Source organism: Denticeps clupeoides, chromosome 11, assembly GCF_900700375.1.
Source record: "Denticeps clupeoides chromosome 11, fDenClu1.1, whole genome shotgun sequence".
NCBI classification, from domain to species: domain Eukaryota; kingdom Metazoa; phylum Chordata; class Actinopteri; order Clupeiformes; family Denticipitidae; genus Denticeps; species Denticeps clupeoides.
In genome coordinates this window covers 1,532,449-1,548,483 of record NC_041717.1, presented here as the reverse complement: position 1 = coordinate 1,548,483, position 16,035 = coordinate 1,532,449, and the positions used below count along the sequence as shown (strand labels likewise).

The window sequence follows — 16,035 nt, the reverse complement described above, 5'->3', positions numbered from 1 at the left end:
TACAAAGCCTATCCGGTTCCATTCAAATAACCCAAAGGGCGTACTAAACACAGTCTTGGATTTGTCCCCCTCCGTAACAGGAACCTGATTGTATCCACTGGCCAGATCCAGAGTGGAAAACCAGCGCGCACTAGCAAGAAAGTCCAACAGCTCCTCTTTACGGGGCAATGGAAAAGCATCCTTCCTCGTCTTACTATTCAGCTGCCTATAGTTGATGCCTCTCCTGTTTCTACATCTTACCTTTCTTCTATCTCCACCATACCATCTGCTAGTGCTCCCACTCACTATTCTTCTCACGTTTCTTCTGATAACTTTTCGGACACCCGGTGCCAGCCATTACAATCACTGAGGCCCAAGTGAAAAGAGAACCATGCAGATTCCATTCAGCCAAGGCACTGAGCCCAGATGCATAAGTCCACTGGTCTCAAGAGGTGCGCCTCTCAGCCATGTGGAGTTCTGCTAAAGATCTTTATCTTGAACAACAGTACAATGAAGATTCCAGTGCTGTGGAAAACCTCATGCTTGGTTCCTGTACCAAAGAAAGTGTGCTGCAGTGGTCCATCAACACTACTGACCAGTTGTGCTCACTTCACACAGTATGAAGGCCTTCAAAAGCTGGTCCTGGATTCACTCTTTAGTAAAACCATCATTAGAGCCCCTGCAGTTTGCATAAAATCGTTAAAGAATCATGTTCTGAGATTTCTTTAGTGCATTCAACATCATCAGTAAATACAGATCATGCTTACTTGGAAAAGGTGTGGACAGGAGCAGAGTCATGCTGCTGTAGAAACAGTCAGTGGTGGCCAAAGCCAGTGTGCCAACAGCACACATTTAGTCCATCACTTTTGATAACATTTATTTGTATATACTTTTTTATTTTACAGCTTGCTGATTAGCTGGTATTATCATGACATTATTATGTAATATATTGGCCACCTAACAAAAATATCAAAAGATTCTTGAATAAAATTTGCTGTTGGTTAGGTGATGACATTTTCATACATATTTAAGAAGTCAATATTTCAAGAGTCCTCAAAAGTGATTCTTCGTGAAAACTGTTCAAATCTTTTGAAAACACTGAAATGCATCAAGACAAACAAGACAAATGGCCAGTGGAGGCTGTACCTGAGGGTAACACCCCACAGCGCAAAGGTAGACCCACCTCACACCTCCCACAGCATATGAAACCACACCAGTGCAACCAGTGTGGCAAGAAGTTCCTTCAAATACAGTCACTTACCATCCACAAGAGAGTCCACACTGGGGAGAAGCCATTTCACTGCACTCAATGTGGCAGGGGCTTTTCACAAATCACAAATCTTAAAAAACACAAACTAGTACACAGCGGTGAGAAGCCATATAAGTGTGAGACGTGTGGTAAACAATTTTCACAAAGCTCTAATCTCAGGATCCACCAGAACATCCACAGTGGAGAGAAGTCCCACAAGTGCAACCTGTGTAGAAAGAACTTTGCACTTAAATCTACTCTGCAAAATCACAAGAGAACGCATACTGGCGAAAAGCCATACCACTGTTCTGTATGCGGGAAGATGTTCACATTCCACACCAGCCTGAAAATGCACAAGGAAAGACACAGGAAGGAGATGGTCCATGCTTCAGAGCAGCCGTTAAGCTCCATGCAGCATCAGAAGAGTTGTTCAGTAGAATCAGAGTTACAATTGTACATTAATTTCTACCAGCAATTCTACGCTGCACAGGACCAACAGCAGTCTAATAAACAGGGTCAAGGAATACCACCACCTACGTACCACCACGAAGAGGATTTCCAGGCTCTGTTGAACATATTACTACCACCAACGCCACTCTACAATGAAGAGGTCCTACAGCAGCCACAGTGCGGTTTCCAGGGTCTGGTGAACATTCCACCACCAGGACTGCACCAGAACAGAGAGACCCTACAGCAGCCACAATATGATTTCCATGGTCTGGTGAATATACCACCACTGCTGCTCTAAAATTCATTAAAAAGAAAATGTTGAATTACTGTAATTAATAAACTCTAAATAGAAGAATAACTTATGATTTCTTTTCTTATTATTATTTTATATGAATGTGCGCCATAGGTTATGGGCACCCGGTGTAAAAATCCATCTTCTTAACCAATTTGTGACCACAAGGTGCCCTTCAGAGTTTCATGCCTGAAACTGGACCTAGATCATGGTCCACTAGATCATGACCTGTTATTATTAAAATCATGTAATTATAACCTTACGTGTTAAGTCTACAAAAACCTCCCTGGAAAGGTCTACGCCAAGGTACTGGAGAGGAGGGTTTCTAGGATTTAGTACAAATTTTGTACTGATGTTGTCACGACTGGATGCAGAAGGGGCCACAGCCTGCCCCACTCAGCTTGACCGCAGGGATCTAATCATGGACTTCATGCGGCTGGATAGATGTCCATTGTCAGAGACCTGTTATAAGGAACTTTTGGCAGCAGACAGGCGCTGCTGCATTTTGTGTTTCTTTAATAAATCCCTTTCTTCAGTAACAACCTAACAGCTACCTTCGACGCAGTGGACCATAAGATTCTCTTGTCTCGTTTGCACAACTGGGTGGGCATTTAGGGTGGTGCCCTAGAGTGGTTTAGGTCCTACCTAACTGAGAGAAGTTTTTGTGTCCGTATCAGCGCCACTGAGTCTGCTCCAGCGCCTCTCATGTCTGGAGTGCCTCAAGGTTTGATTCTTGGACCTCTTCTCTTCTCTTCTCTTACTCCCTCTAGGATCAATTCTTCGGAAACACTAAAAGAAGAAAACGCATATTCTGCAAATTCGTTACTGGAGTGCATCGCAGAAATTAAAGCATGGATGTCACAGAATTTTTTACATTTTAATGAAAGAAAGACAGAGGTCATGTTGTTTGGAGCAAGTGAGAGAGTTAAATTGACTTTAACATGCACAGATCAGCTCAATTGAGACAACTGTCGAGAGTTAAAACATTTCTCTCTTGGCATCACTTTGAGATTTTAATGCATGCTTTTATTACGAATCGTCTGGACAACTGCAACGCACTTTATGTTGAGCTTAACCTGAGGCCACTTGATCTTTTAAGTGGTACAAAAACACATGAGCAGATCACTCCAGTTTTATCATCAATACATTGGCTTCTGGTTCATTATTGGATCAATTTTTAAATGATTTTGTTTGCTTTTAAACATCTTCATGGCCTTGCCCCACAGTATTGGTCCAATCTGCTTCAATCATACGCTCCTCCCTGTGCTCTCAGGTCAGCAGAACATTCAATGTTTTTTTACATTTACATTTACGGCAAATGCCGTAAATGTAAAAAAAATGTTAGGAAACTTAGGGGTGACTTTGGAACGCAATGCCCTTAAACATCAGGCAGGCCAAATCCCTTCCTGTTTTTAAGAGCTTTTTTAAAAGCACATATTTTCTCCTTGACTGTCTGAGATTATTTCATTGGTTGTTATTTCATTTATTGTTTTATTCGCTGTCTCTCTCTTTTCTTTTGTCTGTGTACAGCACTTTGGTCAACTGCAAAGTCTCTCACCTTGCACCAACATCTACATCCTACATCTTCATGGCCACTACTTTGTCTGTGTGGATATTTTGAGCCTGAACCAACAAACAAAAAGTCAAATTATTAAATCTTTTTTTTTATTTCAAAAAGAGTTATCTTTCAGGTAAAATGTTGAAAGTCAGTTGAAATAAAGGTATGAGCGGGGGCTCTCCACAGACTACAGAATCAGGAGAGATGATTCCTTCTGAAGACAATGTCAAAGTCATTTCTAGATAACTTGAAGACTTCACTAAAAGTCACCTTTCCGAAGAGCTCAGTGAAATGTCTGTGTTCATGACTGTGAAAGGAAAGGAAAAACATTAAATAATATTTTAGAAATAAACAATTAAACAACAACGTAAATGTATACACAAACTATTTGTACTCAGAAACAGCAAAAAAACTAATTTGTAGCACTTTTAATGAACAGTTGTTTCTGAATAAAAAATGTAGAAAATTACCCTCTCGTCAATCCAAAAATAAACATGTACACAGTGATTGTAATTGATACAACAGCAAAGTGCACAAGAGAGCATTCAGAAAGAACTGAGAGCATTAACTGACATATCCAGGCTGCGTTTACTTTAAAGGTCTCCTATTATGATTTTTTTTTTGCTTTTATAGAGGTCTTATTAGTCCCCTAATATTATATCTGAAGTCTCTTTCTGAAGTTCACCCTTTGTGCAAATTACAGCCACTTTGATCCAGGGGCAGTGGTGGCCTAGTTAAGGTTAAGGAAGCGGCCCTGTAATCAGAAGGTTGCTGGTTCAAATCCCGAGCCGCCAAGGTGCCACTCAGCAAAAGCACAGTTCCCGCTCCCCGGGTGCCTGTTATGGCTGCCCACTGCTCAACCGGTTCTCGGGGGGTTTTGAATTTGAATTTATAATCTGTCAAGCAGATTGGTGCCAGATGCGTTCCCAGCTGCACCCAATCGTGACCCAAGCCGTGAGCATTCATGGAAAAGACATCATCAACACCATTTACCAACTACAATTTTTGGTACAAATTGGAAGTCGTCTTGCCATTTTTCCAGAAAAAAAAACCCAGTGAGTCTCGCGTGATTGAACTAAAAAATATATTTGAGCATATTTTTTACATCCAATTATTGAGCAACTGCAAAACTTTGCTTGTTTTTGAGCCATCACGGTCATTGGAGATATAGTTTTAGGGGAGGGGAGGGAAATTAGGTGGACAAAGCATGAGAAACAGGAGGTAAACTTTCCCCTTATGACGTCATCAATTCCAGATCCAACTGTCTGAGCTGAAGCTCTCTAAACGGTGAAGAAGAATGACCAAAGCACTTTTTGCACCTATCACCATTTCTAGCCACTGCAGGACCACAGACAGGCTAGGAGAGATTATTTAATATTATTAATATTAATATTTAAATTATTAATTAGCCGATGGAGCATGCGTTCAAGTGAAATTTGGTGATGTTTAGAACATGTTGAAAAGATAGAATGTTAGCATGTTAATGCTAGCATGCTAACATAAAATGCTCACAGGCAGTGTAAGCAACCAATGAAATAATAATAACCACAATAAAACAATCTCAGACACATTTAAGTGGTCCAGTTTCAGGCATGTGTGGTCACAAATTGGTTAAGAAGATGGATTTTTACACCGGGTGCCAATAACTTTGGCGCACATTCATATAAAATAATAAGAAAATAAATAAGTTATTCTTCTATTTAGAGTTTATTAATTACAGTAATTCAACATTTTCTTTTTAATGAATTTTAGAGCAGCAGTGGTGGTATATTCACCAGACCATGGAAATCATATTGTGGCTGCTGTAGGGTCTCTCTGTTCTGGTGCAGTCCTGGTGGTGGAATGTTCACCAGACCCTGGAAACCGCACTGTGGCTGCTGTAGGACCTCTTCATTGTAGAGTGGCGTTGGTGGTAGTAATATGTTCAACAGAGCCTGGAAATCCTCTTCGTTGTGGTACGTAGGTGGTGGTATTCCTTGACCCTGTTTATTAGACTGCTGTTGTTGGTCCTGTGCAGTGTAGAATTGCTGGTAGAAATTAATGTACAATTGTAACTCTGATTCTACTGAACAACTCTTCTGATGCTGCATGGAGCTTAACGGCTGCTCTGAAGCATGGACCATCTCCTTCCTGTGTCTTTCCTTGTGCATTTTCAGGCTGGTGTGGTACGTCAACATCTTCTGGTTGCACTGGTGTGGTTTCATATGCTGTGGGAGGTGTGAGGTGGGTCTACCTTTGCGCTGTGGGGTGTTACCCTCAGGTACAGCCTCCACTGGCCATTTGTCTTGTTTGTCTTGATGCATTTCAGTGTTTTCAAAAGATTTGAACAGTTTTCACGAAGAATCACTTTTGAGGACTCATGTTGACTTCTTAAATATGTATGAAAATGTCATCACCTAACCAACAGCAAATTTGATTCAAGAATCTTTTGTTAGGTGACCAATATATTACATAATAATGTCATGATAATACCAGCTAATCAGCAAGCTGTAAAATAAAAAAAGTATATACAAATAAATGTTATCAAAAGTGATGGACTAAATGTGTGCTGTTGGCACACTGGCTTTGGCCACCACTGACTGTTTCTACAGCAGCATTAGCACATTTTTTACTCTGCACTTTTTCTGTTGTCTTTCTTCTTTGTTGTCCACATGTTCTGTTTGATATTACTCTTGTTACTCTTGCACTGCATGTCTTTCACTGCCCACGTCCCATGTTTTTGTACTTCATGTAGCCCAGTTTGTCCATTTTTTCCACATGTGCACTTTATGTCGGTCTGTAACTTTGTTTAAATGTTAGGTGTAGAATCAGGTTTCAGAGAAACATTGTTTCGTTTTACTATGTACTGTCTAACACGTATGCAGTTGAAATGACAATAAAGCTTACTTGACTCATAGAACATGTGCAACTTAGTGTTGCAGACTCTGAAGACTCCCCTAATACTGTATTAGAGCTGTGCGATTCATTACTCACCCGGGTTAATCACCCGGATCCTTTAAATGACTCATAAGCCACGAATCTGAGGTCTCCATTGAACCGAGTCCTAACTACACCATGTCTAAATTGTAAACTCCATCACATAAATACATCTTATAATCATTAAAACATAAATTACTACCATAAAAGTTACATAACTCCTCTTGTAAGTCGCTTTGGATAAAAGCGTCTGCTAAATAAAGTAAAGTAAAGTTTCGTTGCACAACCACACTTAAAAACGAGGTCTATCCTACAAACCTACAAACGTCCCGCAAAGTTGAATCCTCCTAGTGGACTCCTTGTGTCAGTCAGAGCCGAAAATAGCCCTGAAGGCGAATCTGAATCGCTCACAGACGGGTTAGCGCTCCGGTAGCACAGATCAGAGTCACGAGTGAATCCACCGGTTACCTTCCTTTACAGCCTAATACTGACTCAAGTGACTCACGCACCCGGATCAGAGAGCGGGTTAGCGCTCCTGGCGGTTAACTTCCTCTACAACCGGACTCGGATCAGAGAGCGAGTTAGCGCCAATACTGACTCAAGTGACTCAAGTGACTCACATACCCGGATCAGTTTAGTGAGTGACTCAGAGGGAGCCGAATCCTAAAAAGGATCCCAGTATTACAGCTCTATACTGTATCTGACGTCTCTTCCCGAAATCCATGGAGGGGGCGTGTCTGCGAGTCTCGTTTTGATTGGCTGTAATATGGAGGGGCGGGGCTGTTTACTTTAACCCTTCTGGTACCCTGGACCGTGCTGCCCGGGCACTGTTGTGTCCTTGGACGTGGTCTGAATGTAATGAGGAGCGGCTCCGGCTCGCAAACATGATCCTCCAGTCCCTCAGGCCGCTTTACTCTTTGCTCCGCTGTAGAAGCGGCGCGGCGGGGATCACCAGACTCTACCATGCGGATGCGGTAGCGACTCTGGGCTCGCAGCCTGACAGGCAGTCGGCGGTATTTCAGGTAGGCCGCAGCCGAAGCCGCGGGCTCTAGTTTTAGGAGATCCCCAGAATGCGTCACTCTTCGAGGCATTGCTGTAACTGCACGAACGTAAAACGTTTTAATTTCCAACGCGAACAGTTGTGGGCGTTTAAAACGCTCACGCGGCGCAGAATGGAGGTCCATGTTGCTTTCTGTTTCCACAGGAGAACTATGAGCGAATGCAGGCGCTTGTGTGCGAGTTGAAGGAGCGGGCAGAGAAAGTCAGGTTAGGTAGGAGACGCTGCGAATACGCAACAGGCAGTGGCAGGGCCCTGGCGACAAGTTCACTGTGACACTCTTTTTTTCCCTTCCCCAGGAGGTGGAGAGAAGGCGAGGAGACTGCACACGTCCAGAGGGAAACTCTTACCAAGGGAGAGAATAGACAGAGTTCTGGACCCGGGGTACAAAAAAAAGCCGACTGATGGCATCGTTTAGTGCAATTTCACTGGAAAAATGAGTTTCTCCTTCATGCACAGCTCACCATTCCTGGAGTTCTCCCAGTTTGCTGCCTACCAGCTGTACGGGGCAGAGGAGGTTCCTGCCGGTGGCATCATCACTGGCATTGGCCGTGTTTCTGGGTAAGCCAGAGTAAAACCAGGCTAATCTTAATTATGTCTTAAAACTTGGTCTTTGGCACCTGCTATGTGTCAAGTCTTACTGAATAATTATCTTTATTTTCTGTGTCTTCTTGTAGGGTGGAATGTGTCATTGTTGCAAATGATGCTACAGTTAAAGGAGGAACCTACTACCCTATCACTGTGAAGAAGCATCTCCGTGCTCAAGAGATTGCTCAGCAGAACCACCTGCCATGCATCTACTTGGGTGGAGACATGTTTTATCACCTGTGTGGTGGTTCTGTTGATTTTACCAGAAATTATACGTATTGCAAAGATCTTATAGTACCTGTTCTTCATCAGTGGATTCTGGTGGAGCCAATTTACCCAGGCAGGCAGATGTGTTCCCAGACAGAGACCACTTTGGGCGTATTTTCTATAACCAGGCCAGGCTGTCCTCTCAAGGAATAGCTCAGGTATACACTGAAGCTATGAACATGATTCAGACCCATGCAAAGAAATATCTCTTCTGGCTGGAAATAGCTTGTTACAAAAGACAGTCAGGTGTCAAGGAATTATTCAATCCAACGCCTGGAGATTTATAAAAAGGAAACATGCTCACCTTCTTATGAAGACCTGTGAAGGATTTTCTAAACATTACTGAGGGAGTATGAGTAACTAAGACAGAAATATGAATGAAACTATTAATAACAGAATGTCTTTTGTCACATTACAGAAGAACAGTGCCATTTTATAAGCAATATTGAGGCTTAACTATGTAGTGTTTGAATTAAATCCTATTAGGTTTTAGCATAATGTGTGAAAATGTCCATGTTACATAAATTCAAATTCTATAATATTGTGGTCAGAAATCTGGTTTATTATAACAGGTTTAACTGCATATGCAACATGTTATATAATCCCTTATTACCGATGACCCTACATAATGATGTGTCTCATGTGATCAGATTGCTGTGGTGATGGGGTCATGTACTGCGGGGGGTGCCTATGTCCCTGCCATGGCAGATGAGAGCATCATTGTACGCAATCAAGGAACAATCTTCCTTGGTGGTCCTCCTTTGGTAAGGACTGCATGTTTTTAATGTCCAGACATATTCTTGTGATACTTGTGAGCATGATCATGGCAGCGAGAACAACTTTGTCTTCTGGATTGAACCTATCAATTGTAAGCAGTGGACAGCCATCAGCTGTGTGTGGGGGTCTTGATTGTTTAGGATTTTAACCCTCAATTAAGTCTACTTCCTTAGTTGCTAGGCCACCAACGCCCCGCAGTGTGCCTTCAACACTCTGGCCTTATTAACTACAACTAATAGAGTGCACCTGGCTCTCTTAGGTGAAAGCAGCTACAGGAGAGGAAGTATCTGCTGAGGACCTTGGAGGTGCAGACCTTCACTGCAGGTTACATCAACGTCCATCCCTTAAATCAGTGTTGCAGTTGAAGTCATAAGCAGCAAGGTAACTAGTGGGCTGTGTTCATAGGAAGTCGGGTGTGACTGACCACTACGCCTTAGATGACAACCATGCCCTCCATTTGGCCAGGAAGGCTGTGCGAAGCCTGAATTACAAGAAGACTGTTGATGTAAGCACACAAGTAAAATAAATTTAACATTCTTAACTGTGATCTGACAAACCCCTGTTTTTAGGTAACAGTGGAGTCACCAGAGGCTCCCCTTTTCCCACCTGATGATCTGTATGGCATTGTTGGTGACAACCTTAAACGTAACTTTGACATCAAAGAGGTATGGCTCACCTATATCTTGACATGTACGCACATCAGATTTTTTTTGCTTGTTTATAGAAAAAAAAAATCCAGATAGAATCTCTGTTCTGCTTTATTTCAGGTAATTGCTAGAGTTGTTGATGGGAGCAAATTTGATGAATTCAAGGCTTTTTATGGAGACACACTTGTAACTGGTAAAGAGTCCATTCATTCATTCTGTTGCTTAATTTTCTGTATGCTGCAAATATTATTTTAAGGTCTCATTGTCTTTGACCTATGAATAAGGTTTTGCGAGAATATTTGGCTACCCGGTTGGCATCATTGGCAACAATGGTGTTCTGTTTTCGGAATCCGCAAAGAAGGCAAGTTCTGCATTTGAAAATGCACTTTTGTAGATGTGGGTGCACATACATATGAGTTACAGCTGCATTGGGAACATCATTACCCAGATATATGTACAACTGGTCCTGGGAAAACTGACTAGTTGTGGAGATGGAGATACGGATTTCCAAGGTTAGTAACTGTTGCCTTTGTTGCAGGGAACTCACTTCATTGAATTGTGCTGTCAAAGGAACATTCCACTGTTATTTCTGCAAAATATAACGGGTAAGCCTGCATTAATCTGCACCAGTGTCACCCTGACTGTTTCATGTTGTGAAATGCTGCATGTGGTCTCTGCATATCAACTTTCTCAGGATTCATGGTGGGGAGGGAGTATGAGGCGGGGGGCATTGCGAAAGATGGAGCCAAGATGGTGACCGCTGTGGCCTGTGCCAATGTGCCAAAAATAACTGTTATCATCGGGGGATCATATGGAGCTGGAAACTATGGCATGTGTGGCCGAGCCTATAGCCCCAGGTTCCTGTACCTATGGCCCAACTCCCGCATATCAGTGATGGGTGGGGAGCAGGCTGCTACAGTGCTGGCTACTATCACGAAGGACCAGAAGGCACGTGAGGGGAAGGAGGTGAGAAGAAGCCTCTGGAGTCTACAGATGTCTCTGTACACTTTGTAAATTATATATTAGATAGAACAGTTATTTCTAAAGAAAATAACTGTAAATGGATGGTGTGAAATGTCGCTGATTACTTTTTACGTTCAGTTTACAGCAGAGCAGGAGGCAGCCATGAAACAGCCTATCATCAGACGTTTTGAGGAGGAAGGCAATCCATACTACTCCAGCGCCAGGTACCGGTCCTAAACAGAGTTGATTGATTCAAGACGTATTTATATACTCACACACACACATGCACGCATACATATATAACACATGGATCCTTGTGATCGTTTCCCTCAGGCTGTGGGATGATGGGATCATTGACCCTGCAGACACACGGCTTGTTCTGGGCCTAAGTCTGAGTGCTGCCCTCAACGCTCCTACACAGAGAACTCGTTTCGGGGTCTTCAGAATGTGATTTGTTGCTTTGGAAGATTACATCTTCTGCTATAACGTTTTTACACTTCAATAGTACTTATATATGTGAGGTTGGATTTTGTGTATTCTCATTAACATTATTAAAGTCTTCAAACTGCTTGGCTGTTTCTATATTTAATATATTCAATGGTGAACCATAACTTATAAGAAACCAATTAATATTTTGGTTCTTTTGTTATAAATAATACTATTTAATATTAATACAGTGGTTTGGGGAAATGTTAAATGTTAGAATATTTTATATATTCTTACAATTTTTCTAGATAAAAGGATCCCAAGCAATGTAGCTGACCTGTACGGCAGGTTTATGAAGCAGCAGCTGCAGGCTTTAAACACAAGTGCCTTTTAATAATAGGCAACACTTTTTTTTTTTTTATACAGTGATGCTGTGCACAGACACAAAATGGTCATATCCAGAGGTTATAATAAACCGTAAATGTGTGGCAGTTGTGTTGAGCTGTGGACAAACAAATAAAAAATATTTAGTGTTTTCATAAATGAGTCTAATACTCAGAAATACACAAGGAGAAAGTTGAACTCACAGAAACATCATTGATCTGAAGATGGCTGTCTGTTCGTTCAAGCTCTGCAGAAGAATATATCAGATATTCAATGGAGCATCTGTCCCACAGCAGCTTTCTGGAGTTTGACTAGGGCCTACCTTTCTCTGCCACGTTTTCGAACTTTTCTGTGTCTTCTGTCATGCACTTCTCTAATTTTAACCCTTTGACTGTGGTCACAGAAGAAAATCACAATTACATACGGTCACACACAAAAAAAAAACAACATGTTGAATTCATGCTCCTCCATACTGTTATAGCTGTGAATGGTGAGGACAGAAATCTTGGTGGCATGGGGGAAACGGATGATAAACTCCTGTGGGAACATCCCAGTGGAAATCCAAAAAGACTTGGTGCTTCTGTGATGTAAAGGAAAACAAAAAAATTACAGCAAAAATTACAGAGACTTTTTTTTCCCCTTCATGCAGTCATGTGTTCTGCTCTGTTACTTCAATTCCAGGTCCACGAATCAATTATGTATCCATTACTGTTTTTCTTTATATAGATAATTATGAGTAGGAGGAGGTGGACAAAACAACCTAGAGCTTAACACAATCAAAACACAATTAGGAAGAGTCCCTCGTCACTTTTTCCCCTTGCCATGTCCGGCAGCCATGTGTCAACTGAAAAAGTATGTTCTTCCACAGAAACTGCTGATGCATTTCTACCCTGCATGCATGGAATCTGTCCTCCATCACAGTCTGGTTTGGAGCAGCCATCAAACAGGACAGGACCTGCAGGAGGAGTCCTGCCTTCCATCCATACAAATGATCTCTTAACCAAATGAACCGGGCAAAAACACCCTTTGGGGGCAGTGGTGGCCTAGCGGTTAAGGAAGTGGTCCCATAATCAGAAGGTTGCCAAATCCCGATCCGCCGAGGTGTCACTGAGCAAAGCACCGTCCCCACACACTGCACCTGTCATGGCTGCCCACTGATCACGAAGGGTGATGGGTTAAATTCAGAGGACACATTTCACTGTGTAAAAGTGAAGTGATTGTCACATGTGACACACAGCAGAACAGCACACAGTGCACACAGTGAAATGTGTCCTCTGCATTTAACCCATCACCCTGAGTGAGCAGTGGGCAGCCATGACAGGCACCCGGGGAGCAGTGTGTTGGGACGGTGCTTTGCTCAGTGGCACCTCAGTGGCACCTTGGCGGTTCGGGATTCGAACCGGCAACCTTCTGATTACAGGGCCGCTTCCTTAACTCCTTAGGCCACCACTGCCCATGTGCACCGTGTGCTGTGCTGCTGTGTATCACAATGACAATCACTTCACTTGACACTACCTCACACCCTGGACACAATCTTCTTGAACTCCTGCCCTCTACACACCATATCAGCTTCACCACTTTACTTTACTTTACTTTACTTTATTTGGCAGACGCTTTTATCCAAAGCGACTTACAATGGGAAGACACCAGCAATTCTCGTTCACCATCATAATCTATTAACCTTCAAACCATGATCCATGTCCAATGCTGGCCTACATACATGTAGGTGGTAAGGTGGTAGTAGCCTATGAACTCGCCTATGAACCAGAAGACCCAGGTTCAAGTCCCACCATCGTGTCCCTGGGCAAGACACTTAGCCCTGAGTGTCTCCAGGGGGGGACTGTCTGATTGTCGCTTTGGATAAGGGCGTTTGGAAAATGGCTATGCAGACCTGGAATTTTCACATATATGATTTGATGAGAATACGAATTTGGTTTAAATGCATATATGGGTGAAGTTTTTTTTTAAAACTTATTTTGTAATTAACGAGTACTCTGGATTAGTCATACTATTAAAACCGCGTTTGATGTAATTCGATTTTGTTAAAACGCAGAGCGCGATTATTTCCTCACAGCTCACCCGTCCAAGATGTTTTCTGGCGGATGATTCTCGTCGCTGGAAGAAACCAGGACCACCTTGGCGCCAGATGAACTTAACGAGCTTTCCGTCATCTTAATTAATCAATCAGATCTTTGCAACACACCGCATTTCATAGTGGCGCGACAAACTCTCGTTGCCAGGCAGCGTCGGGCGTCGCAGGATATCTACGTCATCAGCGCAGGCCGGAGCACGCCGCAGCGCGAACTAGCTTCAGGAGTAGCGTCGCTTTTCTCTGAGTCTTCATGGCGAATGGAGGGGACGTTTTATTCTGTCGCGGAACAGGACAGGCGAGTTCGGTTTTATTATGCTCTTGTACATACATCATGCTGCGATTAAACACGTACCTTTAAACCTATAAACAAAGCTCATTTCACGTTTTCTTTCCATTTCCATTTGATTTAAAGAGTTGCCACATTTTATAAATCGTAGGCTGTAAACTTTCCAACCTCTATTCCCTGTTCAGAGTGACGATTCTGACATCTGGGATGATACGGCCCTTATAAAGGCGTATGATAAAGCGGTGGCGTCGTTTAAGGTGAGTATTAGGTCGCTGCCAGCTGACCGGTGTCTTGCTGGGATGTCGTGTCGGTGTCACTTCTCTCCTGCTGTTTAGATCGCCTTGAAGGGAGAGGAAGACGTGGAGCCTCAGAAGAAGGTCAGACCTGGGAAAAAACGGAAAAACAATAAAAAGAGCGAAAGTAGGAAAAGGAACAATGCCTCTCCAGACAGAGAGGTAGACCGGTGGCGTATCGAACTGTACAGATCTTCGATCGGTGTTGTCGTTACTGTGGGTTTTAACTTGTGTGTAAATCTCGGTCCTGCCTGTGTTGCAGTGGGAGGTTGGAGACTCCTGCTCTGCATACTGGACTGAGGATGGAAACTTGTATCCAGCCACAATCAGCTCCATAGATCAGGAGAAAGGCACCTGCGTTGTTGTCTACTCCGGCTACGGAAATGAGGAGGAGCAGCGCTTGAAAGACCTCCTGTCTGAGATGGAGCTGGAAGATGAGGCGCCTAAACCTTCCGGGGTGTGTCTGTCTCTCTCTCTCTCAAGGCTTCAAGGACAAAGAGGTTTAGGGTACAGGGACAGAAAAGAGCATACATTTTCTGTAGGGTGGTAGTAGCTTAGTGGTAAAGACATTCACCTGTGAAGCAGAAGACCACAAAGTCCCAAGTTCAAACCCCCACTTTCTACCATTGTGTCCCTGAAAAGACACTTAACCGTGAGTTTCTCCAGGGGGACTGTGCCTGTCACTACTGACTGTGTAAGGGTGTCTGGTAAATGCTGTAAATGTTCTATAGGAACCTTGTTTCATTCAATGTGTATCATTTGTTTTTTTTTTATCCCCCTCATATTATCTAGACAAAGGAAACAGAGGAATCTTCAACAGAAGAGAGCGGTACATTTCCCACGATGCATCAACATTATGCCAAACCCAAGAGCAAGACACCAACAGGTCTGCCTACATTCAATCTGGGCTTCCCTTCTGGCTCCCCCTCAAGCTCCAAATGTAAAAAAGTAAGCACAAACTATATACAGTATGCATTTAAATTTTTGACTGCTAGTCATTTAATGGATCATAAAATCTTGACGTGAAAGTAATCAATGTTCTGTCTAGGCTGAAGCTAAACAGCATGGTCATCCTGCACCTCCTTTTCTGGGATGCCCTCCGGTGAGAGTCCAGTCAGCAAAAGTCAATAGTTTAAAAAGCTAAAAGTATCTTCCACATTTTTTGCCGTTGTGCATTAACGTGTGAGTGCTATTGTGCAGATGATCCCACCACCACCACCACCACTGAGCCCAGACATGCTGGAGGAGGATGAGGCTCTGGGCAGCATGCTGATCTCCTGGTACATGAGTGGTTACCACACAGGATACTATCTGGTATGCATTTTAATTTAATTTCTGCACTGGTAGTTTGAATGTATGGTTTAATGAATGTTGCAATTTAAGGTTTTTCTACTATGTTTAACTCTTCACACTTTTTACAGGGACTGAAACAAGGCCGTAAGGAGGCAAACACCGGAAAGAAGCCACATCACAAGTGAAAACCTGAATATTCTGCCATTAAACACACAATGTAATCCTTACCTGTTTCAAATAGTGCTCTTACTGGCCTGTCCGTTCTGGTATATTCTTTTTTTTTTTTTTTTTTTTTTTTTTTTTTTTTTGTACCTCCCTGCACCAGCTCATATGATTACACTGATGTGAGTTTTAGCCATTGCCCTAGACTTTTGTTCATTATATATTTTGTATTCTCTGTAAATAAATGAACTTAGACACTGTTTCAGTACTTTATTTTTTTCTGGGTTAAAGAGTATTATTTTTTTAAATGAACTGTACCTACTTCAGTCATGTTATCAGTAATTCATTCTTCCAAT

At 42.6% G+C, this 16,035-nt stretch overlaps 3 protein-coding genes across 4 annotated transcripts; 2 read left to right on the top strand and 1 right to left on the bottom strand.

Moving 5' to 3' along the window:
• The first annotated feature begins 7,226 nt into the window (after positions 1 to 7,226).
• mccc2 (methylcrotonyl-CoA carboxylase subunit 2) lies at positions 7,227 to 11,313 on the top strand. The gene is made up of 16 exons (XM_028996541.1): positions 7,227 to 7,466; positions 7,649 to 7,715; positions 7,801 to 7,885; positions 7,961 to 8,062; positions 8,179 to 8,306; positions 8,402 to 8,514; positions 9,007 to 9,120; positions 9,393 to 9,457; positions 9,539 to 9,638; positions 9,703 to 9,798; positions 9,901 to 9,973; positions 10,065 to 10,141; positions 10,319 to 10,385; positions 10,475 to 10,746; positions 10,882 to 10,967; positions 11,077 to 11,313. The coding sequence occupies exons 1-16, from the start codon at positions 7,329 to 7,331 to the stop codon at positions 11,192 to 11,194; spliced, it is 1,701 nt and encodes a 566-aa protein (XP_028852374.1). The 5' UTR covers positions 7,227 to 7,328; the 3' UTR covers positions 11,195 to 11,313.
• Positions 11,314 to 11,541: 228 nt separating this feature from the next.
• hspb11 (heat shock protein, alpha-crystallin-related, b11) lies at positions 11,542 to 13,816 on the bottom strand. The gene is made up of 5 exons (XM_028996544.1): positions 13,633 to 13,816; positions 12,027 to 12,133; positions 11,876 to 11,944; positions 11,757 to 11,800; positions 11,542 to 11,671 (listed from the first exon to the last, which is right to left on the bottom strand). Exons 1-5 carry the CDS (start codon positions 13,722 to 13,724, stop codon positions 11,588 to 11,590), a joined length of 396 nt encoding a protein of 131 aa, XP_028852377.1. The 5' UTR covers positions 13,725 to 13,816; the 3' UTR covers positions 11,542 to 11,587.
• Positions 13,069 to 15,785, top strand: smn1 (survival of motor neuron 1, telomeric). Of its 2 annotated transcripts, none has more exons than XM_028996543.1 (8): positions 13,069 to 13,940; positions 14,117 to 14,188; positions 14,267 to 14,308; positions 14,487 to 14,681; positions 15,017 to 15,172; positions 15,273 to 15,326; positions 15,425 to 15,538; positions 15,646 to 15,785. In XM_028996543.1, exons 1-8 carry the CDS (start codon positions 13,896 to 13,898, stop codon positions 15,700 to 15,702), a joined length of 735 nt encoding a protein of 244 aa, XP_028852376.1. In that variant the 5' UTR covers positions 13,069 to 13,895; the 3' UTR covers positions 15,703 to 15,785. The 2 variants fall into 2 exon arrangements, with proteins under 2 accessions (XP_028852376.1, XP_028852375.1); XM_028996542.1 differs by having other exon boundaries at positions 13,076 to 13,940; positions 14,267 to 14,386.
• The last annotated feature ends 250 nt before the right edge of the window (positions 15,786 to 16,035 follow it).

What these genes read in the sequence shown, in the direction of transcription:
- hspb11 (XM_028996544.1), bottom strand. Translation starts at nt 13,724, where the DNA reads ATGACGGAAAGCTCGTTAAGTTCATCTGGCGCCAAGGTGGTCCTGGTT. An exon ending in CGAAAACGTGGCAGAGAAAG is followed by an intron (nt 11,801 to 11,875) that starts GTAGGCCCTAGT and finishes ATTCTTCTGCAG; the next exon opens with AGCTTGAACGAACAGACAGC. An exon ending in TTCAGATCAATGATGTTTCT is followed by an intron (nt 11,672 to 11,756) that starts GTGAGTTCAACT and finishes GTTTGTCCACAG; the next exon opens with CTCAACACAACTGCCACACA.
- smn1 (XM_028996542.1), top strand. Translation starts at nt 13,896, where the DNA reads ATGGCGAATGGAGGGGACGTTTTATTCTGTCGCGGAACAGGACAG. An exon ending in TCTGTCGCGGAACAGGACAG is followed by an intron (nt 13,941 to 14,116) that starts GCGAGTTCGGTT and finishes TTCCCTGTTCAG; the next exon opens with AGTGACGATTCTGACATCTG. An exon ending in ATGCCTCTCCAGACAGAGAG is followed by an intron (nt 14,387 to 14,486) that starts GTAGACCGGTGG and finishes CCTGTGTTGCAG; the next exon opens with TGGGAGGTTGGAGACTCCTG.
- mccc2 (XM_028996541.1), top strand. Translation starts at nt 7,329, where the DNA reads ATGATCCTCCAGTCCCTCAGGCCGCTTTACTCTTTGCTCCGCTGTAGA. An exon ending in GACAGAGTTCTGGACCCGGG is followed by an intron (nt 7,886 to 7,960) that starts GTACAAAAAAAA and finishes CTTCATGCACAG; the next exon opens with CTCACCATTCCTGGAGTTCT. An exon ending in CCTGCCATGCATCTACTTGG is followed by an intron (nt 8,307 to 8,401) that starts GTGGAGACATGT and finishes GTTCTTCATCAG; the next exon opens with TGGATTCTGGTGGAGCCAAT.